This window comes from Bombina bombina, chromosome 5 (genome assembly GCF_027579735.1).
Source record: "Bombina bombina isolate aBomBom1 chromosome 5, aBomBom1.pri, whole genome shotgun sequence".
Lineage (NCBI taxonomy): Eukaryota > Metazoa > Chordata > Amphibia > Anura > Bombinatoridae > Bombina > Bombina bombina.
The window spans coordinates 502283054-502310526 of NC_069503.1; the positions used below are offsets into that span (position 1 = coordinate 502283054).

At 42.3% G+C, this 27473-nt stretch overlaps 1 protein-coding gene across 1 annotated transcript in view; it reads left to right on the forward strand.

Annotated features, from left to right (window-relative positions):
• EEPD1 (endonuclease/exonuclease/phosphatase family domain containing 1) overlaps nt 1–27473 on the forward strand; it is a 309103-nt gene that overhangs the window by 239659 nt on the left and 41971 nt on the right. Inside the window, exon 4 of the mRNA XM_053714412.1 lies at nt 4195–4329. Within this exon, the coding sequence (XP_053570387.1) occupies nt 4195–4329 (135 nt within the window). The remainder of the gene's footprint in view (nt 1–4194; nt 4330–27473) is intronic.

Genomic DNA, 27473 nt, shown 5'->3' on the forward strand with positions numbered 1-27473 from the left:
TCGTGTTGGGTCCGTAAGGCGGGATGGATTCTTTCAGTCCTTATAGCCTTCAGTCATAGGTGCCCGGGTCAGGGGAGTTTTTCCGCTGCGTCACTCTGACATCTGATATCATCAGAACCTAGTGTTTTCCTCCCCCGTTGCCGCAGTTTGAGCGGTGTGGCCTTCGGTTTCAGGTTTCTGGATTGCCCATGTGGGCCTGATCCAACTGCTTGTATCAGATTAGGCTCTCTAGCATGCGGAGGGTTTTCAGTTTGAAACCAGTTGCAGCTCTTGGCACCTTGCAGGTGTGCGCATATGCTTTTTTAGTGTATCTAGATACTACTCTTTCTCTTGACCTGTACTGTCTGTTTGAGTGGAGACCTTTGGGTCTCCTTCCATTGTCCTGGTGAGTTGGATCTCCTTTTAGGGATCTGTATTCCAGGTGATAGTTGATTCCTGTGGGGACTTTGTTTAGCTTGGGGTTTCCGGAATCTGGGTAGGCTTAGCGCCTTTTTTCTTCCCTGTGTCCTCTGCTGGTGTGGAGGTGATGGGGAGACTAGCCCTGCTAGAGGGTTTTTTTTTCTAGCCTTTGTCCTTGGAGCGTTGGACTTTGGCTAGGGGCGGTTCCTTCCTTGGTCAGGGCTTTCGAGTTCTTCTCGCTATCTGAATTCTCTGGGTATGCATTCATATCCCGTGTGTCTGGCCTTTTGGCCAGTTGAGGTGTTTAGTTCTAGGGTAAGGTTGCCTGAACTATTAGGTGCAGGACCTGTTTTTCTCCTGAGACTTCCAGTTGCTGAGGTTTCGCTTGACCTTTTTCCTGACCCAGTCTTGGGTTGTTTTGGAATCTTGGATCTCAGGGCTGGTCGGGGTGTTCCACGGTAGCGGGAACTTGGGCTATGTCCTTGCTCCATCTACCTGGCCTTGTCATGGTTGGCCAGGTTTTCAGAGTATTTATTACTTTTTGCAACTGAGTAGCCTCAAGGGTTGTTGGTTCACACCCAGCTGCGGGCGCTGGATGTCCAATTTCTGGTGTGCCTTGGTGTTGCAGTCCCCTGGTCAGCTTGCCAGTGTACCCGTGGATTACCTGCTCTGCAGGTGAATGAGTTGGCTGTGCCTCTGCTTGGCAAGCTACTTCTAGAGGGGTCCTTTTCTAGGACATTTGTTTTGGGGATTTATCTTCCCATTAGCCGGTGGCTTCGGGGCTTAAGGACTGTTGTTTCCCTTAGGGCCTCATCCCTTTTCTTTTGGGAATATTCTCCTCCCTGTGGAGATAGAGTCCTTTCTTGGGGCTTCTCCTGGATCGGAGGTAGAAAGGTCAGGATGGTCGAGCGGTCTAAGGCGATGCGTTCAGGTCACAGTCTCCTCTGGATGTGTGAGTTTTGTTGAGTGTATCCGTTAACTCAGTCTGCTAGGATATAGAATTTCCTTTTAACTTGCTCCATTGATTTCAGAAGAGGCTCTACTCTTCCTTCAGGTTCTTAGGGTTTAATCTCCTTCTCGGGGGCCTTGATTGAGGTTTTGTGTTCCCCTTTTTAGGGACCTGTATAGATCCGGCGGCTTTGGTTGCCTGGAGCGTGCCCTTGTGTCTGACGGTTGCTTTTGTGGTCTGTTCCTTGCAGGACTGCTTCTCTGTGTCGTCCTGATATGGACTCTGTGTTCTCAAACTCAGGGTTTTTCGCCTGGGTCTATTGCACGTTTTTCGTGGTTGAATACTTTGGTATTCTATGTTCAGTCTCTGGTAGGACTTTGCCTCTTCAGTTGCATTCAGTGCTTGCATGATGTTGGAAAGACTGTTCTGTCTCTGTGCCTGGTCTTATCCCGAGTTTCGCTTGGTATAGGGGTGGGCCTCCCTTTCCTGTTTGGGCACGTTTGGGTCTCTGTGAGCTGGACTCCCTTTTGGAGGTGTTCTTTTTTGTATTAGGGGACCTTTTGGTTTCCTCGGTTCTCCTTTGCCTTGTCCCCTTGGGGGTTTCAGCTCGTGTCCCCTTTATTAGTGGGGGGGTGAGTGGTGGGGGACCGTCTGTTGGGTGACGGTGTCTCCTGGAGGACTGTTGGCTCAGTCGAGTCCGTTTTGCGGTCTCTATTTTGGCTTCTGGACTAGCTGCGAGTCAGTGTCCTTGGGGCTTTTCCTTTAAATATTTTAGCAGTTTCGGACAAAGTGGTATTTTTTTATTGGGTAGAGGTTCAGGCCTGGTGTCCTCAGTATGGACCGCCTATTGTACCCTCCCGTCTTGGCATTCAGTGTCTTCTATAGCTTGGGTATTGTTTTCCCAAAAGTAATTAATGCAGCTGTGGACTCTTTCCATTTAAGAAGAAAAACATAAATTATGCTTACTTGATCATTTCTGATGGAAAGAGTCCACAGCTCCCCACCCGTAATTTTATGTGGGGCGTCTTTATTATTCTGCTGCCACCTTTCACCCTGATATTTCTTCTACTTTTTCTTTGTTCCTCGGCAGAATGGCTGGGGGATGAGGGGAATGGTGACGAGTATTTAAGCATTTGGCTGGGGTGTCTTTGCCTCCTCCTGGTGGCCAGGTTCTTAATTCCCAAAAGTAACGAATGTAGCTGTGGAGTCTTTCCATCAGAAGAAAAGGAAATTATCAGGTAGGCATAATTTATGTTTTGTGTGTTGCACTAATACACAAATTAATCTGATTCCGAAAAGAGCTGAATGCCGTGACCCAAGGCCATATTCATCATATGTTTATGCAGATATAACATGTGATATATATATACTGTATATATACGGTGTATATATATATATATATATATATATATACACGCATATATATAATATATATATATACACATATATGTGTGTGTGTATATCTATATAAATATATCTATATACAGTATATATATTGCATTATTGATGCCAGATGTCTGCGTGTATAACCTCTATAAAAAGCTGGAATACATAGGTTAAATTGACAGTGTACTGTAAAATTCCCACTTTAATGTGTTCCAAATTATTAATTTTACCTACTTGAGTGTATTAAATTGTTTACAAATTGCTTATTTACCTTTATTTTGTTATTTGAAATTGTTAATTTTATCTGTTTAACCTATCACCTATACTGAAAATGTCAATACTGCAGTAATGGGTACAGAAAAGCTATGTAAACAACTTATACAAGTATGTATAAAATAATAAAATCTTTGGGGAGAGTGTTAATATAAGGAGGTCTACTCCTCCTGCAAGTTGAGCCCATTTTAATGAGCAAACAGCTATTTCTTACACAAAAATAAACATTAAGAAGCAGTTTTTCCCTAACATTTTATACTCTGCAGTATGTATTGGAAACACATTAAGGGGAAACCAATTTTACAGTACACTGACCCTTTAAAGGGATATTCCAGCCAAAATTAAAAACCACATGGGTGCATTTTGGTATTGAACAGAAGCAATTTTGTAATATACATGTATTAGCAAAAATGCTTCTAATAAAAGCTATAGCTGTTTCAAAAGTGTATTTAAGTATGCACCGTGCACTAGCATTTTAAACACAGCTCTCGCTCAGAGAGCCTAAGGTGCTTGTACCATCTGGTAATGACTCAATTTGTTAATTGCTGACATGATGCAAGCCCCAGTGATGATCTGAGCAGCTGCAGTATTTAAAATGTGGGTGCAGTGACAATATCTAGCTATGCTTCACATGCACGTGCAGAGAAATGTTAACACTAAAAAAGTGATAACTTTTACTAGATGCATTTTTGTTAATACATGTATATTGCAAATATCTTTATATTCAAAGATGTAATTAATCTATGGGCATTTACATTTTGACTGGAATGTCCCTTTAAGTTCTGCTCGTGAGCCACAATCATTGCAGTTCCCCAGAAGGATACAGATAGTGAACCGATCTGGAGCAGTAGTCACTAATCACCTTTCACCTGCGGTTGCATTCTTGGGAAATTGTAATAAAAATAAAGGTGACTATGGGTGCAGTGTGAGGTCTAAGCAGATAAAATGTGTAGCAATTTTAACAATGGTTTTGTTTGTATTGAATGGAAGCTGCAGTGATGGAAGCATCACATGGAGTATATATATGTTCATATGCTCTCTGTGTGTCTGTGCAGAGTAAAAGCTAAAAATCCCTGAACAGGTTATAGCTTTTGTGCACCATGCGCCTTTAAGATCTAATTTGCAATATGTTAATTGGTTCATTTTAAAGATAACATTTACTTAGTATGCCTTATGTTTCATTCTAGAAAGCGGAATATTCTGGATTTTTGTGGGATACAACAGCCGGCATAGAACTGAAGAGTGTCACCCTGCAGGAGAGCTCACAGACCAATGGCAACGGCCGGCACACATACCCACACCCCTACATTGGCTACTACAAGGTAATACAGCTCACACATGATTGATTTAATTTACTGTAAGCACACTTGCATAATATCCCCTTAACTACCAGATGTATTGTGTTCCTCATATTAAAAATACATTTTCACAAGTTTAGCATGTTTTAATTAAAGGGATAGAGAGGTCAAAATTGAAATGTGCATTGGTATATGGCATATGCACATATTCTGTGAGGTCCCATCCACCAGGGACACTCAAGTCAAAATTAAACTTTCATGATTCAGATAGAGCATGCAATTTTAAACAACTTTCCAATTTACTTCCATTAACAAAATGTGCATATATTTACACATTTTGAGTAACCGTCTCCTAATGAGCATTTTCAAGAATTCACAGAATATATGTATATGCAATTGTGATTGGCTGATGGCTGTCACATGATACACCTCACCTTCTCAGATAGTCAGTGGTGGCATGTACGACACATAACATCTTCACAAAAGCAACAGATATCACTGCCAGCTTTCTGAGCTTGAATACTGGTGCACAGGCCCTCAAAGGATATGTGCATATTCCGCAGAAAAACCGTAAGAGTTTTGCCAATGAAAGTATATTGCAATAATGCTTCTATTATAAATTGAAATACATCTATGACCTTTCTATTACTTTAAACAAGGGTTCCTGCTTTTAATATTTAAGGTACTCTAAACATTATATATATTTTTAATTTCATGATAGAAATAGCTTTTTATATATGTTACTTATTTATAAAATAATTTATTAAGTAACGCAAATATTGTTAAAACAATGTACTACATTTCTCTTTTTGTTTCTGATCCTTGTCCGATTTTACAACATAAATAAATAGAAATACCTAATATATCATTTTAATTCTACATAATATTGGTGCTTAGTATTATCAGTCTGGTGAAGAATAACCTCACCCACAATTATAAGTTTTGCAAACAAGGAGCTTGAAGGTCACTGCCAATGTGACGTCACCTCCGGCCAATAACTTACTGGCTGTTAGAAACCATTTGAGTCGCTAACTAGCGATGGGCGCTATTTTTTGATATCTGAATGGTACAACATATCTTCTCCTCGACATTTGCTCTTCCATTTTAATAGTTTTAGTTTAATGAATAATATTATTTGATTACTCAAATGTAACATTTAAACATTACATTGAAATCAGTAGGGATCAATACGTTACATGAATTATACATACAGTATTTTCACAGAAGTACACCAATGTATAGGAATCAACATTCCAATGTTAATTTTCAAGTATTCAAATGTTATATGCAGTATTCAAATGTCACATTCAATATTCACATAGAGTTAACAATCAACAATCAAATCTTAATATTTGAATGTTACAATTAAATAAATGTTGGAAAAGGTTTGAGTTTCATTTAAATCAAATAAATATTATCAATAATTATTTGCAGACATCTCTGCTGTATACACTTCCATACTTTAGTTAAAGGGACAGTCTACATTCATATTAAACTTATATATTTAGAATCATTGCCCCCAGAGTATTACTTCTTACCTGCATGTCACTATACTTTGCACAGCGGATTTGGAGATATTTCAAATCTATTTGCACCTCCAAAACTCCACCTATTAACGTCACACATACATCACTTCAGCTACTTCCTTGATTCTTCAATGAACTTGCAAATAAACTTCAATTTGGGATCCCGCTCTTGTGCTCATGCGCATTCTGGCCATAGTGAGGTCATTGTTCTTAGAAATCCGGACTATACACAATACTAACGCCATCCACAGCTCTTCCGGAATTGCGATTATCATATTGGATACACTGCTCATGCGCAGTAGGTGACGCACAATGTGGTAACGTCAGCCAGCTACTCAGGCACGAAATTTAAATAAAATAATTCATCAGGGAATGAAGAAGAAGGACAGAGTTTTTGCGCCGTTTGTAATTACTGAACGGCGCAAATTGATTTGAAATATCTCCAAATCCGCTGTGCAAAGTATAGTGACATGCAGGTAAGAAGTAATACTCTGGGGGCAATGATTCTAAATATATAAGTTTAACATGAATGTAGACTGTCCCTTTAAGGCTCAATAAAAATATGGACACATATGAACATCATGATAATGCTTAAAGGGACAGTGTACTCAAACAGCAGATAAGAGTTAATTGTATTTAAAGTTGTTACAGTAAAACTCTTTAAAAAGGGGCTTGGCTCTGTCCTGCCCCCTGCTGGGAGGATGATTTTCTGTAATATATTTTTTTTACATAGCCTTTCTGTAGCCATTCTGTTGTGATCTCTTGACAACATTCCCCTACATGAGGAAACTACGTAGAAGTCTGTCACAATCACGGCATTGTTTGGCCAACACGCTGACTTCTGCAGCTCACACAAGTAGGATACAAACCTTTTACTCACAGGGAGATTGATGCAGTAATAGAGACACTCACCAAGAAAGAACGTTCAGCAGCTGAAGTCCTGAGAGGGTATCAGCCCAGAAACATTAACCGGTGTAGTAATATGCCATTTTATCTGTACTATCTGGTACGCATATACATTTTTTAGCCTGCTTTTATCGTTGAGTCTAGGTGGCGCTCTTTTCCCTTTCCTTTTTATTCCGATTACTGCAATATTGCTGTTTTTACTATAGATGGAGATTTCAAAAGGAAAATCAGCTATTTAAAATGTCAATACAAAGTTGAAGGAGTTATTTGTAAACACTGTAATACATTCCAGCAGTTAAAAGGGATCTTAGGGAACAGATTCAAGAGGAGAAAATATTACACTGCCTCTTTAAACAAATAAATTACAGTGCTTTTCCAAAGCAGACCCTTATTACAATGCAAATTACAATAACTGGGAATATTCCAGCTGTGCTAAATCTGAGACCTTTGAAAATATTTCCTTTTCCTCTTACCAGAAGTTACATATAAAATAGGAAACAGGGACTAGTAGTTCTTTATATAATTAGTGCAGATCTTAAAATATCTACATTCCCTGAAGAAATGTGTTCTTGTGTTAGTCAGCTAACTTTGTTAAAGGGACATGAAACCCAACATTTTTCTTTCATGATTCAGATAGAGAATACAATTTTAAACAACTTTTAAAGTGAATGTAAGTTTTGATGCTAAAGTGCCCGGTTTTTAAAAAAATTGATTAAAAACACTTTAATTCATCAAAATTTAAATTTCACTCCTGTTGTGAAAAAAACTTACCTTTTAATCTTGACAGCAGCTCGTGCTTCCTCCACCCGTCGCAAAGCCTCTTCCTGGGTCTAAAATGAGGAATCCGGCTTCCTCCAATCACGGCATTGAATCAGACACTGATTCCCCTGGGGGGGAAGCCATGATTGGAGGATGACCTATCTATCATTTCTGACATCAGAAATGGCTTGCGACGACCTGGAGGAAGCTGGAGCTGCTGTCAAGATTAAAAGGTAAGTTTTTCACAACAGGAGTGAAATGTAAATTTCGATTAATTAAATTGCCCCTGTTTTTAATCGAATTTTTAAAAACCTGGGCACTTTAGCATTAAAATTTATATTCACTTTAAGATATCCTTTTCTCCAACATAGGTGTGTCCGGTCCACGGCGTCATCCTTACTTGTGGGATATTCTCTTCCCCAACAGGAAATGGCAAAGAGCCCAGCAAAGCTGGTCACATGATCCCTCCTAGGCTCCGCCTACCCCAGTCATTCTCTTTGCCGTTGTACAGGCAACATCTCCACGGAGATGGCTTAGAGTTTTTTTAGTGTTTAACTGTAGTTTTTATTATTCAATCAAGAGTTTGTTATTTTGAAATAGTGCTGGCATGTACTATTTACTCAGAAACAGAAAAGAGATGAAGATTTCTGTTTGTATGAGGAAAATGATTTTAGCAACCGTCACTAAAATCCATGGCTGTTCCACACAGGACTGTTGAGAGCAATTAACTTCAGTTGGGGGAACAGTGAGCAGTCTCTTGCTGCTTGAGGTATGACACATTCTAACAAGACGATGTAATGCTGGAAGCTGTCATTTTCCCTATGGGATCCGGTAAGCCATGTTTATTACGATCGTAAATAAGGGCTTCACAAGGGCTTATTAAGACTGTAGACTTTTTCTGGGCTAAATCGATTCATTATTAACACATATTTAGCCTTGAGGAATCATTTTATCTGGGTATTTTGATATAATAATATCGGCAGGCACTGTTTTAGACACCTTATTCTTAGGGGCTTTCCCAAAGCATAGGCAGAGCCTCATTTTCGCGCCGGTGTGGCGCACTTGTTTTTGAGAGCATGGCATGCAGTCGCATGTGAGAGGAGCTCTGATACTTAGAAAAGGCTTTCTGAAGGCGTCATTTGGTATCGTATTCCCCTTTGGGCTTGGTTGGGTCTCAGCAAAGCAGATACCAGGGACTGTAAAGGGGTTAAAGTTCAAAACGGCTCCGGTTCCGTTATTTTAAGGGTTAAAGCTTCCAAATTTGGTGTGCAATACTTTTAAGGCTTTAAGACACTGTGGTGAAAATTTGGTGAATTTTGAACAATTCCTTCATGTTTTTTCACAATTGGATTAAAAGCATCATCAGATTGGCTTACGAGACTGCCGGACGGCAGCCTCCCGAAAGAATCACAGCTCATTCCACTAGGGCTGTGGCTTCCACATGGGCCTTCAAGAACGAGGCTTCTGTTGATCAGATATGTAGGGCAGCGACTTGGTCTTCACTGCACACTTTTACCAAATTTTACAAGTTTGATACTTTTGCTTCTTCTGAGGCTATTTTTGGGAGAAAGGTTTTGCAAGCCGTGGTGCCTTCCATTTAGGTGACCTGATTTGCTCCCTCCCTTCATCCGTGTCCTAAAGCTTTGGTATTGGTTCCCACAAGTAAGGATGACGCCGTGGACCGGACACACCTATGTTGGAGAAAACAGAATTTATGTTTACCTGATAAATTACTTTCTCCAACGGTGTGTCCGGTCCACGGCCCGCCCTGGTTTTTTTAATCAGGTCTGATAATTTATTTTCTTTAACTACAGTCACCACGGTACCATATGGTTTCTCCTATGCAAATATTCCTCCTTAACGTCGGTCGAATGACTGGGGTAGGCGGAGCCTAGGAGGGATCATGTGACCAGCTTTGCTGGGCTCTTTGCCATTTCCTGTTGGGGAAGAGAATATCCCACAAGTAAGGATGACGCCGTGGACCGGACACACCGTTGGAGAAAGTAATTTATCAGGTAAACATAAATTCTGTTTTTAAAGAAAAAAAAATTTCACATGGATGAGCCAATCACGTAAGGAATCTATGTGTGGCCACCAATTGGCAGCTACTGAGTCTATTTACATATGCTTTTCAACAAAGGATATCATGAGAAAGAAGCAAATTAGATCATAGAAGTAAATTGGAAAGTTGTTTAAAATTGTATTCTCTAGTTTACATGAATCATGAAATAAAAAAATTGGGTGTTATGCCCTTTTAAGCAGATTGAGTATGTACAAAGACAAATTTAGTGCAATATAGTAAAACATATAATATATATGCTAACATACTATAGGATAGATACTAGTAGAAATGAATAGAGCTGTTGATCCAGTGGAAGACTGCGGGATTTCGACAGTGATGTCTCCAAACCCAACTGAGGTGAACACTACTAGCGGGGATGCTTTGGGGTCCCAGCATCCTCCGCATATTCCTGATTTCTCCTGTTAAGTGTAGTCAGTCCACGGGTCATCCATTACTTATGGGATATTAACTCCTCCCCAACAGGAAGTGCAAGAGGATCACCCAAGCAGAGCTGCTATATAGCTCCTCCCCTCAACGTCACACCCAGTCATTCTCTTGCACCCAACTAATAGATAGGATGTGTGAGAGGACTGTGGTGATTAAACTTAGTTTTTTATATCTTCAATCAAAAGTTTGTTATTTTAAAACGGCACCGGAGTGTGTTGTTTTTCTTCTCAGGCAGAATTTGAAGAAGAATCTACCTGAGTTTTTTGTATGATCTTAGCGGACGTAACTAAGATCCATTTGCTGTTCTCGGCCATTCTGAGGAGTGAGGTAACTTCAGATCAGGGGACAGCGGGCAGGTTCACCTGCAAAGAGGTATGTTGCAGTATATTATTTTCTAAGGAATGGAATTGACTGAGAAAATACTGCTAATACCGATATAATGTAAGTACAGCCTTAAATGCAGTAGTAGCAACTGGTATCAGGCTGATATGTATGTATGTTTACACTTAAGTATTTCTGGGGAATGGCACTTCACTGGGAAAATACTGTATGCATATAACTTTTAGCCTAACTTGCAGTGTGAACGACTAGCAGCAGGCTTTTAATGACATTTCATAAATTAGATTTTAAACGTTTGCTGGCATGTTAAATCGTTTAATTATCTGAGGTACTTGGTGAAAAATTGTTTTGGGCATTATTTTCCACATGGCTGTCGTTTGTTTTAAATTTAAACAGTTTACTGAGCTTCCCTCACTGTTGTATTGTGAGTGGGAGGGGCCTATTTTGGCGCTTTTACTACGCATCAGAAATTCAGTCACAGTCTGCCTTTATCTCCCTGCATGATCCAGGACGTCTCCACAGAGCTCAGGGGTCTTCAAAACTAGTTTTGAGGGAGGTAATCACTCACAGCAGACCTGTGAGACTGTGCTTTGACTGTGATAAAAACGCTTATATTTTCAATTGTTATACGTTTTTTCTGATATTAAGGGCTAATCATCCATTGCTAATGTGTGCAATCCTTTGCTAAATTAATGCTTTTACTGTGAAAATTTGGTTTCTATAACTAATCCGGTTCATTGTTATTCAACCGTGACAGTTTTTCTGTGCTTCTTAAAGGCACAGTAACGTTTTGCATATTGCTTGTAAATTTAGTTGAAAAGTATTTCCAAGCTTGCTAGTCTAATTGCTAGTTTGTTAAACATGTCTGACACAGAGGAATCTCTTTGTGCAATATGTTCAAAAGCCAAGGTGGAGCCCAATAGAAATTTATGTAATAATTGCATTGATGCTACTTTAAATAAAAGTCAATCTGTACATGTTAAGCAACATTCACCAGACAGCGAGGGGGAAGTTATGCCGACTAACTTGCCTCACGTGTCAGTACCTGCATCTCCCGCTCAGGAGGTGCGTGATATTGTAACGCCAAGTACATCAGGGCGGCCATTACAAATCACTCTACAAGACATGGCTAATGTTATGACTGAAGTTTTGTCTAAATTGCCAGAACTTAGGGGTAAACGAGATCACTCTGGGGTGAGAACAGAGTGCGCTGATAATGCTAGGGCCATGTCTGATACTGCGTCACAATTTGCAGAACATGAGGACGGAGAGCTTCATTCTGCGGGTGACGGATCTGATCCAAATAAACTGGATTCAGACATTTCAAATTTTAAGTTTAAGCTGGAAAACCTCCGTGTATTGCTAGGGGAGGTGTTAGCGGCTCTGAATGATTGTAACACAGTTGCAATCCCAGAGAAAATGTGTAGGTTGGATAAATATTTTGCGGTACCGACGAGTACTGACGTTTTTCCTATACCTAAGAGACTTACTGAAATTGTTACTAAGGAGTGGGATAGACCCGGTGTGCCTTTCTCACCCCCTCCTATATTCAGAAAAATGTTTCCAATAGACGCCACCACACGGGACTTATGGCAAACGGTCCCTAAGGTGGAGGGAGCAGTTTCTACTTTAGCTAAGCGTACCACTATCCCGGTGGAGGATAGCTGTGCCTTTTCAGATCCAATGGATAAAAAGTTAGAGGGTTACCTTAAGAAAATGTTTGTTCAACAAGGTTTTATATTGCAACCCCTTGCATGCATTGCGCCTGTCACGGCTGCGGCAGCATTTTGGTTTGAGTCTCTGGAAGAGACCCTTGACTCAGCGCCATTAGATGAGATTACACACAAGCTTAAAACCCTTAAGCTAGCTAATTCATTTATTTCTGATGCCGTAGTACATTTAACTAAACTTACGGCTAAGAATTCCGGATTCGCCATTCAGGCACGCAGAGCGCTGTGGCTAAAATCCTGGTCAGCTGATGTAACTTCTAAATCTAAATTACTTAACATACCTTTCAAGGGGCAGACTTTATTCGGGCCCGGTTTGAAAAAAATTATTGCTGATATTACGGGAGGTAAAGGCCATGCCCTGCCTCAAGACAGAGCCAAACCTAGGGCTAGACAGTCTAATTTTCGTGCCTTTCGTAACTTCAAGGCAGGAGCAGCATCAACTTCCTCTGCTCCAAAACAGGAAGGAGCTGTTGCTCGCTACAGACAAGGCTGGAAACCTAACCAGACCTGGAACAAGGGCAAGCAGGCCAGAAAACCTGCTGCTGCCCCTAAGACAGCATGAAGTGAGGGCCCCCGATCCGGAAACAGATCTAGTGGGGGGCAGACTCTCTCTCTTCGCCCAGGCTTGGGCAAGAGATGTCCAGGATCCCTGGGCGTTGGAGATCATATCTCAGGGATATCTTCGGGACTTCAAAGCTTCTCCTCCACAAGGGAGATTTCACCTTTCAAGGTTGTCAACAAACCAGATAAAGAAAGAGGCGTTTCTACGCTGTGTACAAGACCTTTTACTAATGGGAGTGATCCACCCAGTTCCGCGGTCGGAACACGGACAAGGGTTTTACTCAAATCTGTTTGTGGTTCCCAAAAAAGAGAGAACCTTCAGACCAATATTGGATTTAAAGATCCTAAACAAATTCCTAAGAGTTCCATCGTTCAAAATGGAAACTATTCGGACAATCTTACCCATGATCCAAAGAGGTCAGTACATGACCACAGTGGATTTAAAGGATGCTTACCTTCACATACCGATTCACAAAGAACATTACCGGTATCTAAGATTTGCCTTCCTAGACAGGCATTACCAGTTTGTAGCTCTTCCCTTCGGGTTGGCTACGGCTCCAAGAATCTTTACAAAGGTTCTGGGCTCTCTTCTGGCGGTACTAAGACCGCGAGGAATTTCGGTAGCTCCGTACCTAGACGACATTCTGATACAAGCGTCAAGCTTCCAAACTGCCAAGTCTCATACAGAGTTAGTACTGGCATTTCTAAGGTCGCATGGGTGGAAAGTGAACGAGGAGAAGAGTTCTCTCTTACCACTCACAAGAGTTCCCTTCTTGGGGACTCTTATAGATTCTGTAGAAATGAAAATTTACCTGACAGAGGACAGGTTAACAAAGCTTCTAAATGCTTGCCGTGTCCTTCATTCCATTCAACACCCGTCAGTGGCTCAATGCATGGAGGTAATCGGCTTAATGGTAGCGGCAATGGACATAGTTCCTTTTGCACGCTTGCATCTCAGACCGCTGCAATTGTGCATGCTAAGTCAGTGGAATGGGGATTACTCAGATTTGTCCCCTACGCTGAATCTGGATCAAGAGACCAGAGATTCTCTTCTATGGTGGCTTTCTCGGCCACATCTGTCCAGGGGGATGCCCTTCAGCAGGCCAGACTGGACAATTGTAACAACAGACGCCAGCCTACTAGGTTGCTACGGCACCCAGGTGATTAGTTACACCCTAGAGCTCTAGATTTAGATACTGTGCAGTGTTGAGATCCTGGCGCTAATATAAATTTGCCCAGCCCTTTGATTAGCACAGGAGTTGGGTAGGCATATATGATAAATATTTATCATGATTCATCCCTAGGGGTGTCTGTTAACTCCAAAGTCATGGATTTTATGGGGACTCTAGCTCTACTGTTTTATTTTTTTATGAATAAAGGTTTATGACTTTGCTACACCTAATATTGTAAGCTGGTTTTTGTACATTATATGTTTATATGGCACTCGCGCTAGCCCTGCACATTTAACCTGCTATTTAATGATAGGCTCACTCAAATAGTCTTTTATACATAACTGGACCACCAGCCCTAACATCTTCTTGGGGGGGAATACCTATTTGTATTATTATAATCTTGAGCTACTCTAGGCTTTATTTTAAGTGGAGTCATTTTCCTTACAGGTTTCTGCTTGCACCAGATACATCCTCAGGGATTTTACAATATTATCTCTTATAGCAGTGTATGTATGAATGCCACTCTAGAAATTTAGTTTTAGATATGTTGTAATGGGCTGAATAATTTGAAAAATGTGAGGTTTATTTTTAACATGTTTAGGCCTAGATTTAGAGTTCGGCGGTAAAAGGGCTGTTAACGCTCCGCGGGCTTTTTTCTGGCCGCACCATAAATTTAACTCTGGTATCGAGAGTTAAAACAAATGCTGCGTTAGGCTCCAAAAAAGGAGCGTAGGGCATTTTTACCGCAAATGCAACTCTCGATACCAGAGTTGCTTACGGACGCGGCCAGCCTCAAAAACGTGCTCGTGCACGATTCTCCCATAGGAAACAATGGGACTGTTTGAGCTGAAAAAAAACCTAACACCTGCAAAAAAGCAGCGTTCAGCTCCTAACGCAGCCCCATTGTTTCCTATGGGGAAACACTTCCTACGTCTGCACCTAACACCCTAACATGAACCCCAAGTCTAAACACCCCTAACCTTACACTTATTAACCCCTAATCTTCCGCCCCCGCTATCGCTGACCCCTGCATTACAGTTTTAACCCCTAATCTTCCGCTCCGTAAACCGCCGCAACCTACGTTATCCCTATGTACCCCTAATCTGCTGCCCTAACATCGCCGACCCCTATGTTATATTTATTAACCCCTAATCTGCCCCCCACAACGTCGCCGACACCTGCCTACACTTATTAACCCCTAATCTGCCGAGCGGACCTGAGCGCTACTATAATAAAGTTATTAACCCCTAATCCGTCTCACTAACCCTATCATAAATAGTATTAACCCCTAATCTGCCCTCCCTAACATCGCCGACACCTACCTTCAATTATTAACCCCTAATCTTCCGATCGGAGCTCACCGCTATTCTAATAAATGTATTAACCCCTAAAGCTAAGTCTAACCCTAACACTAACACCCCCCTAACTTAAATATAATTTACATATAACGAAATAAATTAACTCTTATTAAATAAATTAATCCTATTTAAAGCTAAATACTTACCTGTAAAATAAATCCTAATATAGCTACAATATAAATTATAATTATATTATAGCTATTTTAGGATTAATATTTATTTTACAGGCAACTTGGTATTTATTTTAACTAGGTACAATAGCTATTAAATAGTTAAGAACTATTTAATAGTTACCTAGTTAAAATAATAACAAAATTACCTGTAAAATAAATCCTAACCTAAGATATAATTAAACCTAACACTACCCTATCAATAAAATAATTAAATAAACTACCTACAATTACCTACAATTAACCTAACACTACACTATCAATAAATTAAATAAACACAATTGCTACAAATAAATACAATTAAATAAACTAGCTAAAGTACAAAAAATAAAAAAGAACTAAGTTACAGAAAATAAAAAAATATTTACAAACATAAGAAAAATATTACAACAATTTTAAACTAATTACACCTACTCTAAGCCCCCTAATAAAATAACAAAGCCCCCCAAAATAATAAATTCCCTACCCTATTCTAAATTTAAAAAGTTACAAGCTCTTTTACCTTACCAGCCCTGAACAGGGCCCTTTGCGGGGCATGCCCCAAGAAGTTCAGCTCTTTTGCCTGTAAAAGAAAACATACAATACCCCCCCCCCCCCAACATTACAACCCACCACCCACATACCCCTAATCTAACCCAAACCCCCCTTAAATAAACCTAACACTAAGCCCCTGATGATCTTCCTACCTTGTCTTCACCATGCCAGGTTCACCGATCCGTCCTGGCTCCAAGATCTTCATCCAACCCAAGCGGGGGCTAGACATCCACTGAAGAAGTCCAGAAGAGGGTCCAAAGTCTTCCTCCTATCCGGCAAGAAGAGGACATCCGGACCGGCAAACATCTTCTCCAAGCGGCATCTTCGATCTTCTTCCATCCGGTGCGGAGCGGGTCCATCTTGAAGCAGACGACGCGGATCCATCCTCTTCTTCCGATGTCTCCCGACGAATGACGGTTCCTTTAAGGGACGTCATCCAAGATGGCGTCCCTCGAATTCCGATTGGCTGATAGGATTCTATCAGCCAATCGGAATTAAGGTAGGAATTTTCTGATTGGCTGATGGAATCAGCCAATCAGAATCAAGTTCAATCCGATTGGCTGATCCAATCAGCCAATCAGATTGAGCTTGCATTCTATTGGCTATTCCGATCAGCCAATAGAATGCGAGCTCAATCTGATTGGCTGATTGGATCGGCCAATCGGATTGAACTAGATTCTGATTGGCTGATTCCATCAGCCAATCAGAAAATTCCTACCTTAATTCCGATTGGCTGATAGAATCCTATCAGCCAATCGGAATTCGAGGGACGCCATCTTGGATGACGTCCCTTAAAGGAACCGTCATTCGTCGGGAGACATCGGAAGAAGAGGATGGATCCGCGTCGCCTGCTTCAAGATGGACCCGCTCCGCACCGGATGGAAGAAGATCGAAGATGCCGCTTGGAGAAGATGTTTGCCGGTCCGGATGTCCTCTTCTTGCCGGATAGGAGGAAGACTTTGGACCCTCTTCTGGACTTCTTCAGTGGATGTCTAGCCCCCGCTTGGGTTGGATGAAGATCTTGGAGCCAGGACGGATCGGTGAACCTGGCATGGTGAAGACAAGGTAGGAAGATCATCAGGGGCTTAGTGTTAGGTTTATTTAAGGGGGGTTTGGGTTAGATTAGGGGTATGTGGGTGGTGGGTTGTAATGTTGGGGGGGGGGGTATTGTATGTTTTCTTTTACAGGCAAAAGAGCTGAACTTCTTGGGGCATGCCCCGCAAAGGGCCCTGTTCAGGGCTGGTAAGGTAAAAGAGCTTGTAACTTTTTAAATTTAGAATAGGGTAGGGAATTTATTATTTTGGGGGGCTTTGTTATTTTATTAGGGGGCTTAGAGTAGGTGTAATTAGTTTAAAATTGTTGTAATATTTTTCTTATGTTTGTAAATATTTTTTTATTTTCTGTAACTTAGTTCTTTTTTATTTTTTGTACTTTAGCTAGTTTATTTAATTGTATTTATTTGTAGCAATTGTGTTTATTTAATTTATTGATAGTGTAGTGTTAGGTTAATTGTAGGTAATTGTAGGTAGTTTATTTAATTATTTTATTGATAGGGTAGTGTTAGGTTTAATTATAACTTAGGTTAGGATTTATTTTACAGGTAAATTTGTTATTATTTTAACTAGGTAACTATTAAATAGTTCTTAACTATTTAATAGCTATTGTACCTAGTTAAAATAAATACCAAGTTGCCTGTAAAATAAATATTAATCCTAAAATAGCTATAATATAATTATAATTTATATTGTAGCTATATTAGGATTTATTTTACAGGTAAGTATTTAGCTTTAAATAGGATTAATTTATTTAATAAGAGTTAATTTATTTCGTTAGATTAAAATTATATTTAAGTTAGGGGGGTGTTAGTGTTAGGGTTAGACTTAGCTTTAGGGGTTAATACATTTATTAGAATAGCGGTGAGCTCCGATCGGAAGATTAGGGGTTAATAATTGAAGTTAGGTGTCGGCGATGTTAGGGAGGGCAGATTAGGGGTTAATACTATTTATGATAGGGTTAGTGAGGCGGGTTAGGGGTTAATAACTTTATTATAGTAGCGGTGCGGTCCGCTCGGCAGATTAGGGGTTAATAAGTGTAGGCAGGTGTCGGCGACGTTGAGGGGGGCAGATTAGGGGATAATAAATATAATATAGGGGTCGGCGGTGTTAGGGGTAGCAGATTAGGGGTACATAGGGATAACGTAGGTGGCGGCGCTTTGCGGTCGGAAGATTAGGGGTTAATTATTTTAAGTAGCTGGCGGCGATGTTGTGGGGGGCAGATTAGGGGTTAATAAATGTAATATAGGGGTCGGCGGGGTTAGGGGCAGCAGATTAGGGGTACATAAGTATAACGTAGGTGGCGGTCGGAAGATTAGGGGTTAAAATTTTTAATCGAGTTGCGGCGATGTGGGGGGACCTCGGTTTAGGGGTACATAGGTAGTTTATGGGTGTTAGTGTACTTTAGGGTACAGTAGTTAAGAGCTTTATAAACCGGCGTTAGCCAGAAAGCTCTTAACTCCTGCTATTTTCAGGCGGCTGGAATCTTGTCGTTAGAGCTCTAACGCTCACTGCAGAAACGACTCTAAATACCAGCGTTAGAAAGATCCCATTGAAAAGATAGGCTACGCAAATGGCGTAGGGGGATCTGCGGTATAGAAAAGTCGCGGCTGTAAAGTGAGCGTTAGACCCTTTAATCACTGACTCCAAATACCAGCGGGCGGCCAAAACCAGCGTTAGGAGCCTCTAACGCTGGTTTTGACGGCTACCGCCGAACTCTAAATCTAGGCCTTAGTGTTTCTTTGATGAAACAGAATTGATTATATGATGCGGTTCTAGTGACCAATATGTTCTTCTCTTTACATATCTATGTGATTTTTTGTAATATCATTTATCTGTTATACTGCATTTTCAACCTCAATAAAAATTATATAATTTTTTATTTTTTTTAAATATAGCATACATTTGTATACAACTTTCCAATTTACTTCTATTAACACTTTTGCTTCATTTTCCTGGTATCCTTTATTGAAGGAGCAGCTATGCACTACTGTTAGCTATTTTGTCACAGGAGTATAGTAGAGAAGTGTCAGAAGATTTCGGAGCTGTTCCTCAGGATGGGTATATGCCCTTTGATATAGGACTGGAGTTTTAAATAGTCTTGTCAGCCTCTCAGTGAGAGCATTGACAAAAGTTAGAGTCTGGAGATGCAGGGAGAGTCTTCCTGCAAACCCATCCAGACTGACTGCTAACAGCTCCTTAAGCAACCAGTATTGTTGAGTTTCACTGTCTGCTTTTTCTTCACTCAAGTCCATGTCAGGAGCGATGCTACAAGACTGTCACACTTGAGAGGCTGTGTTTCTTTTCCACAGCATGGATTCTGGTAAGATCGTTTCAATTTTTACATATGTTAAAATCACTGAAGACAGGGTCACAGTGTGCTTCCTTTTATCTTAATAGAATCCCGTTCCGGACTTTCAGCTTGAGCTGTGGGGGACCATCTCTAAGGTGGGTGGGGCTATCTCTGCGCTTGTGAAGCGGACGACTATTCCCCTCGAGGATAGTTCGTCATTTAAAGAGCCCATGGATAAAAAGCTGGAAAAGATGTTTCAGCTCACGGAGCTTGTTTTTCAGCCAGCAGTAGCCGTTGCAGCGGTCACTGGAGCTGCAACATATTGGTGTGAATCCCTGTGTGAATTGGTCGAGGGGGAGACCTCCATCGACGAGATACAGGAAAAGATTAAGGCGCTGAAGTTCATCAATTCTTTCATCTGTGATGCCAATATGCAAATTATTCGCCTGAATGCTAAGGTGTCAGGTTTTTCTGTTTTAGCGCACAGGGCTCTGTGTCTAAAATCTTGGTCTGCGAACATGACCTCTAAATCAAGGCTGTTGTCCCTGCCTTTTCAAGGGAAGATCCTGTTTGGCCCAGGATTGGATTTGATCATATCCACGGTTACGGGAGGCAAGGGAGCTTTCCTACCACAGGATAAGAAGGCTAAGCCTAAGGGATCTACTTTTCGTCCCTTTCGTGCGGACAAGGCCCAGCGCCAGCATGGGACCAGTCCAAGGGATCTTGGAAGCGGGCTCAATCTTGGAACAAGTCTAAGCAGAGCAAGAAGCCCACCGAGACGAAATCGGCATGAAGGGGCAGCCCCCGACCGGTCTCCAGATCACATAGGGGGCAGATTATCTCTATTCTCAGATGCATTGTTGCAGGACGTTCAGGACCCTTGGGTTCTAGAGGTCGTCTCCCAGGGTTACAGGATAGGTTTCAGATCCCATCCGACCGAGAGCAGATTCCTCCTTTCAAACCTGTCTTCAAGACCAGAGAAGAGAGAGGCATTTCTAGAGTGTGTGAAAGATCTCGCCTCTCCCTGGGTTATCGTACCAGTACCCCTAGCAGAAAGGGGTTTAGGGTACTATTCCAACCTTTTTGTGGTTCCAAAGAAGGAGGGCACGTTCCGCCCGATTCTGGACCTAAAGTGTTAAAACAAGTTTCTGAGTGTTCCATCATTTAAAATGGAAAGAATCAGATCTATTCTGCCCCTAGTTCAAGAGGGACAGTTCATAACAACTGTAGACTTGAAGAACGCTTACCTTCATGTGCCAATTCACAGGGATCACTTCAGGTTCCTAAGATTTGCGTTTCTGGACCAACACTTCCAGTTTGTGGCCCTTCCTTTTGGTCTAGCGATGGCCCTGAGAGTCTTCACGAAGGTTCTGGGGGTGCTGCTTGCAGTGGCCAGATCCAGGGGCATTGCGGTGGCACCTTATCTGGATGACATCTTAGTTCAGGCGCTGTTGCACAGCCTCGCAGAGGATCATTAGAGGGCTCTTCTTCTCACGGTTAGAAGATCAACTCAGGAAAGAGTTCCCTGGTTCCCAGCAAGAGGGCGGAGTTCCTGGGCAGGATAATAGGCTCTATGTCCGTAAAGATATTTCTCACAGATCAGCGATGCAGGAAGCTTGGGTCCACCTGTCTTGCCCTTCAGTCCTCCACAAGCCCATCAGTGGCTCAATGTATGGAGGTGATAGGTCTCATGGTTTCAAGCATAGACGTCATCCCATTCACCAGGTTCCATCTCAGACCTCTTCAATTGTGCACGTTGAGACAGTGAACCAGCGGTCATTCAGATCCATCACAGCTGATATCCATGGATGCTCGGACTCTGAACTCCCTCTCTTGGTGGATTCGTCTGGAGCAACTGTCCATGGGGACATACTTCTTGAGACCGCCCTGGGAGATTGTGACCATGGACGCCAGTCTGACAGGATGGGGAGCTGTTTGGGGTGCCAGGATGGCACAAGGAACGTGGTCCAGGGAGGAGTCTCTCCTTCCGATCAACATCCTGGAACTACGAGCAATTTACAATGCTCTAAAGGAATGGCCTTCTCTGGGGTCGGTCAGTTTCATCAGATTCCAGACCGACAACATTACCTTGGTTGCTTACATCAACCATCAGGGGGTATGAGGAGCTTCCTCACAATGAGGGAAGTGTCTCGGATTCTGGAGTGGGCAGAGTCCCACGACTGTTCGCTCTTGGCGATTCACATTCCAGGTGTGGACAACTGGGAAGCGGACTTTCTCAGCAGACAATCCTTCCATCCGGGGGAATGGTCTCTCCACTCCGAGGTGTTTGCAGAGATTTGTCTCAGATGGGGAACACCGGAGATAGATCTCATGGTGTCCAGACTAAATTGTAAGCTACCTCAATACGGGTTGAGGTCCAGGGATCCCCAGGCAGAGCTGATAGATGCCTTAGTGGTTCCTTGGGGATCCAACCTAGCTTACATTTTTCCACCATTACCACTTCTACCTCGTGTAGCGGCACGCATCAAACAGGAGCGGGCCTCGGCCATTCTGATTGCTCCTTCATGGCCACGGAGGACGTGGTTTGCGAATCTGGTGGGGATGTCATCCTCTACGCCGTGGAGGGTACCCTGTCGCAGGGATCTGCTGACACAGGGCCCCTTTCAAGCTCGAAATCTAGATTCTCTGAGACTGACTGCGTGGAGATTGAATGCCTAGTCTTAGCCAAGAGAGGCTTTTCTGAAAGTGTGATTTATACTCTAATTCAGGCAAGGAAGCCAGTCACTCGTCGCATCTACCATAAGGTGTGGAGGACTTATCCTGGTGTGAGAAGCATGGATATCCTTGGCATAAGGTGAAGGTGTCCTTTCTCCAAGATGGTTTGGAGAAGGGTCTTGCCGCTAGTTCTGTAAAGGGAGAGATTTCAGCATTATCAGTTGCATAGGAGACTCGCTGAGCTCCCTGACATCCAATCTTTTGTTCAGGCTCTGTCTAGAATCAGGCCTGTCTTTAGACAGTCGGCTCCGCCTTGCAGAGTTAAACTTAGTCCTTAAGGTTTTGCAGAGGGTTCCGTTTGAACCTATGCATTCCAAAGACATTAAGATTCTGTCCTGGAAGGTTCTCTTCCTGTTGGCTATTGCATCGGCATGCAGAGTATCTGAACTAGCTGCCTTGCAAAGTGATCCTCCTCATCTGGTGTTTCATGTGCATAAGGCTGTACTTCGCACTGGGTTGGGGTTTCTCCCCAAGGTGGTGTCTAACCGTAACATCAATCAGGAAATATTTGTTCCTTCTTTGTGTCCTAATCCTTCTTCAAAGGAGAGGTTACTTCATAACCTGGATGTGGTTTGTGCCTTGAAGTTTTATCTTCAGGCTACAAAGGATTTCAGGCAGTCTACATCTCTCTTTGTGGTGTATTCTGGGAAGCGCAAGGGGCAAAGGGCCTCTGCTACTTCTTTGTCTTTTTGGTTGAGGAGTTTGATTCGCCTGGCTTATGGGACAGCGGGACATAAGCCTCCTCAGAGGATGACGGCTCATTCAACTAGAGCTGTGGCTTCGTCCTGGGCCTTCAAGAATGAGGCCTCTATGGAGCAGATTTGTAAGGCGGCTACTTGGTACTCCTTACACACTTTTACAAAGTTTTACAAATTTGACGTTTTTGCTTCTGCAGAAGCTTTTTTTGGGAGAGAGGTTTTGCAGGCTGTGGTGCCCTCTGATTAGGGTCCGTCTTTTTACCCTCCCGGTTTAATTCAGTGTCCTCTAGAGCTTGGGTATATGTTCCCAACAGTAATGAATGAAGCTGTGGACTCTCCTTCCCTTTAGATGGAAAACATAAATTATGCTTACCTGATAATTTCATTTACATCAAGGGGAGGAGAGTCCACGGCTCCCACCCGTATCTCCGATGGGCGGACCTAAATGTAATCGTCTTCTGGCACCATTTATACCCTGATATTTCTCCTACTGTTCCTGGTTCCCTTGGCAGAATGACTGGGGGAGATATTTAAGCCTTTGGCTGGGGTGTCTTTGCCTCCTCCTGGTGGCCAGGTTCTTAATTCCCAACAGTAATGAATGAAGCCGTGGACTCTCCTCCCCTCGATGGAAATTAAATTTAAAGCATAATTTATGTTATTATTTCATAACAATGTTGCTTTTTTCAGTTGTGCATCTAGGATTGCATTTGATCGTTCTGAATTTCTAATTTGCTTTATATCCATATATTTATTTCCTGCTTTTGAGTCCACATCGCCCTTTGCATATTCAGTTTTCGGCATATTGTTTGTTTTCTGTTTTTCATCACTTTTCTGCTTTTAGTTGGTTGGTCTTGTAAACACCTATAAAAACCTATAAGGCTGTCCTGTTGGCTCATTCTTGACTTTTCTGTCAACAGCCTTCAGTAATCACGCCCTTGACAGATGCTATTTAGTTCAAAACTTGGACAATTTATTTAGAAATTTGTTTCCTGAGACCTGTTTGTGATTCTTCAGATAATTATCTTTAGAGAACTTCCTGTTGTGAAACAATCATATCCTGCTGTTAAGAAACGGTGTTGAGACTGTGTAATGCAAAGACATTAAAGGAATATTAAACACAAATTGTAAGCTGCATGATACTGTACCTTGAACTCTAAGAAAATATTTGCAATGAACAATGTAGCTTTATTTTGTCAAATGAGTATATTCAATATACTCATTTGACAAAATAAAGCTACATTGTTCAATAAAATGAAAAAAAAAAAAATTCAAACAATATACTATATTGTTTGATTTCTTTCATTGAATTGATTTCCATGTCAACCAGAACAAAAGGACCAATCACAAGCGAATACACATATTTAGCATGAACTGTGGTTTGTGCATATGCAATGAAGGAAAGAGCCTACTCTCTTCTTTTCCCTTAAAGGGATATAAAAACCAATATTTTTTATTCCTGATTTGGATAGAACATATGATTTTAAACAACTTCCTAATTTACTTCTTACAATACATTTTCTTTGTTTTATTGTTTTCCTTTGTTGAAAAGCAAGAAGGTAAGTTCAGGAGGGTGCACGTGTCTGCAGTACTATAAGGCAGCAGTTTTGCAACAGTGTTATACATTAGCAATTAGCAAGAGCACTAGATGGCAGCACTATTTCCTGTCATATCTCTTCAACAAAGAGTAACAAGAGAACAAAGTAAATTTGAGAACAGAAGTAAATAGGAAACTTTTTTTTAAATTGCATTCTCTATCTGAATCTAGGGGTTTCATGTCTCTTTAAGGTGGTTTATCACTGATTCAGCTTAGTTAATAAGTAATAATTTATTACACAAATATTTAAACATACAGACACATTCCTTTCTAATCTCGTATACCTACACTACATAGTATGCCCACTGATATTGGAAAGAGTTTTTTTCCTATTAGGATTGCTAATGCAACTCTGATAATCCACCTTAAAGGGACAGTGAACACTACATTTTTTATAACGTTAATCAATTTAACCATACTATGAAATACAGTCCATCCGAATATTTTTTGTGTGCAAATAAAGCATCATTTTTTTTATTTTGAGTCCATAACCAGGTCCCCTAACCAAGCCCCCAAGTCTCAGTAGGGTACGTTTGTTACTCACAGGTTCTGATCGCTCCTACAGTGTCCTCCTATTCTTTCCCTGCTTGTCTGCCTGGTTTGCACGTGAGCCGGGGGTCTGATGACGTCACCACAATTTTGAAAAACACCATATGTAACCAGTAGCCTTGTTAGGGCTTACACACTGTGTGTCTGTCCATGCTTTGTCAGTGTATACTTTGTCTATACATTGTCTGTATACACTGCCCCTTATATGTGTATTTATTTACAACAGCAAGGGGAAGAGATGTAATGCACGTGCGTGCATGCATAGAAATCAGCGCTCGTCTTTGTGGCTGCCGAGTGTGTGCTCTGAATTCATTTTGTCATTGCTTAATTTACATATTTAATCGAATTGGAGGGGGAGTGTTCAGCAAAGCTCTTCACTCTGCCCTTTTGTAAGGGAATCCTTGTATCACCGGTTGGACACACTGAAGGGAAAGTTTGAGTTTTAAAAAAAAAAACATTCAAAATGTGTTTGTAGGCTTTTGGCATTATTAGGTGTTGTGCTTTGAATACATGAGTACTTTATTGTGAGACTACTGTGCCTTTAAAAGGACAAATGACTAAAACACAAATGGCCAGATTACGAGTGGAGCGCAAAATTTAGCTTTCGCAAGCGCGATATTTGCGCGCCACTTGTAATAGCAGTGCGCTGGTATTGGAAGTGTCCCACAATGCAAACGTGACCTTGTGTTTGCATTGCATAGAAGCTTTGCGCTCACAAGAGCGCGCTTCCATAGGCTCCAATGGGAGCCTCATTCTAAATGTAGCCACCAATCAGCAAGTGCTACCCAGGGTGCTCCTAAGCTTACATGTTTGCTTTTCAAATAAAGATACCAAGAGAACGAAGAAAAATTGATAATAGGAGTAAATTAGAAAGTTGCTTAAATGTGCATGCTCTATCTGAATCACCACACTAACACCGCAAGCTCCTCAACATATATGACAGTTTCACGCCTCATAACTCAACCTCCACCACCCACTCCCCTACATTCAAACGACACCCCTCCCAAATTTGCCCCCCCCCACACCACACACGGACTATCTGGAGCCCCCTCACCATGGAGGACACCCTCAGAATCATGAAATCTACCCACTCCAGCGCACCCTCGGACCCATGCCCCCATCACATATTCAACAAAGGAAGCGACACCATCGCCCCTGAACTTCGCTGCACCATCAACTGCTCCATCAAACCAGCACCTTCTCGGATGTCTGGAAGCACGCAAAACTGAAACCCCTGCTGAAGAAACACTCGGCAGACCCCAAGGATCTGAATAACTACCGCCCCATCACACTACTCTCCTTCCCGGCCAAAGTCATTGAGAAGTCCATCAACTTGCAACTTATTGACCACATTGAGGCCAACCACACCCTGGACCACTCCCAATCCATTTTCAGAAGCGACCACAGCACCAAGACTGCTCTTCTCGCCCCACAGACGACATCCGCGCCATGCTCGACCGAGGAGAAACCGCCACTCTCATCCTCCTAGACCTCTCAGCAGCTTTCAACACTGTCGACCACAACACCCTTCGCACCCGCCTACACGACGCCGGCATCCGCAGCAAAGCCCTGAAATGAATCACCTCTTTCCTCACAGACAGGACCAAGAAAGTCAGACTCCCGCCCTTCTCCTCCAAACCCACACCAGTCAACTGCTGTGTACCGCAAGACTCTTCGCTGAGACCCACCCTTTCAACATCTACATGGCCCCTCTCGCCGCCATCGTCCGACGCCACGACCTCAACATCTCCTACACCGGCGACACCCAGTTAATCATCTCACACACCCGAGATCCCACCACTGCCAAAAAGAACGTCCATGAAGGCCTGACAGCAGTTGCCGCCTGGATGAATGACAACCGGCTCAAACTGAACACAGACAAAACTGAAGTCGTCCTCCTCGGACCCAATAAATTCGCATGGGACGACTCCTGGTGGCCCACAGCACTCGGTCACCCTCCAACCCCAACCGACCACGCACGAAATCTAGACTTCGTCCTGGACTCCTCGCTCTCCATGGACCGACAAATCAATGCCATCATCTCAACATACTTCCACATTCTCCACCTGCTACGAAAAATCTTCAAGTGGATCCCTACCGAAACCAAGAAAACAATCACCCATGCCCTCGTCAGCAGCCGGTGGGACTACGACAACGCACTCTACACCAGCTCCACCATCAAACTCCAAAAGAGACTCCAACGTATCCAGAACGCCTCAGCCAGACTCATCCTCGACATCCCTCTCCAATGCTACATCACCGAACACCTAAGGAACCTTCACTGGCTCCCCATCAACAAGAGAATCACCTTCAAGCTCCTTACCCACGCGTTCAAGGCCCTACACAACATCGGACCCGAATACATCAACCACTGTGTAAATTTCTACACCCCCGCCAGACAACTCCGATCTGCTGACCAAGCACTTGCAGTTATCCCCTGCATCAGCAAATCCACAGCGGGCGGAAGATCCTTCTCCCACATGGCAGCAAAGACATGGAACACCCTCCCGCTGCACCTCAGACAATCCATCTCCCTTACAAAGTTCAGAAAAGACCTCAAAACCTGGCTCTTCGACTGAACGCCCATCTCCTTCCCCCCTCCTCCTATCCGCTTTCCCTTAGCTCCTTGGACCCTCACAGGTGATTAGTTTGCGCTCTATAAGTACCCAATAGATAGATAGA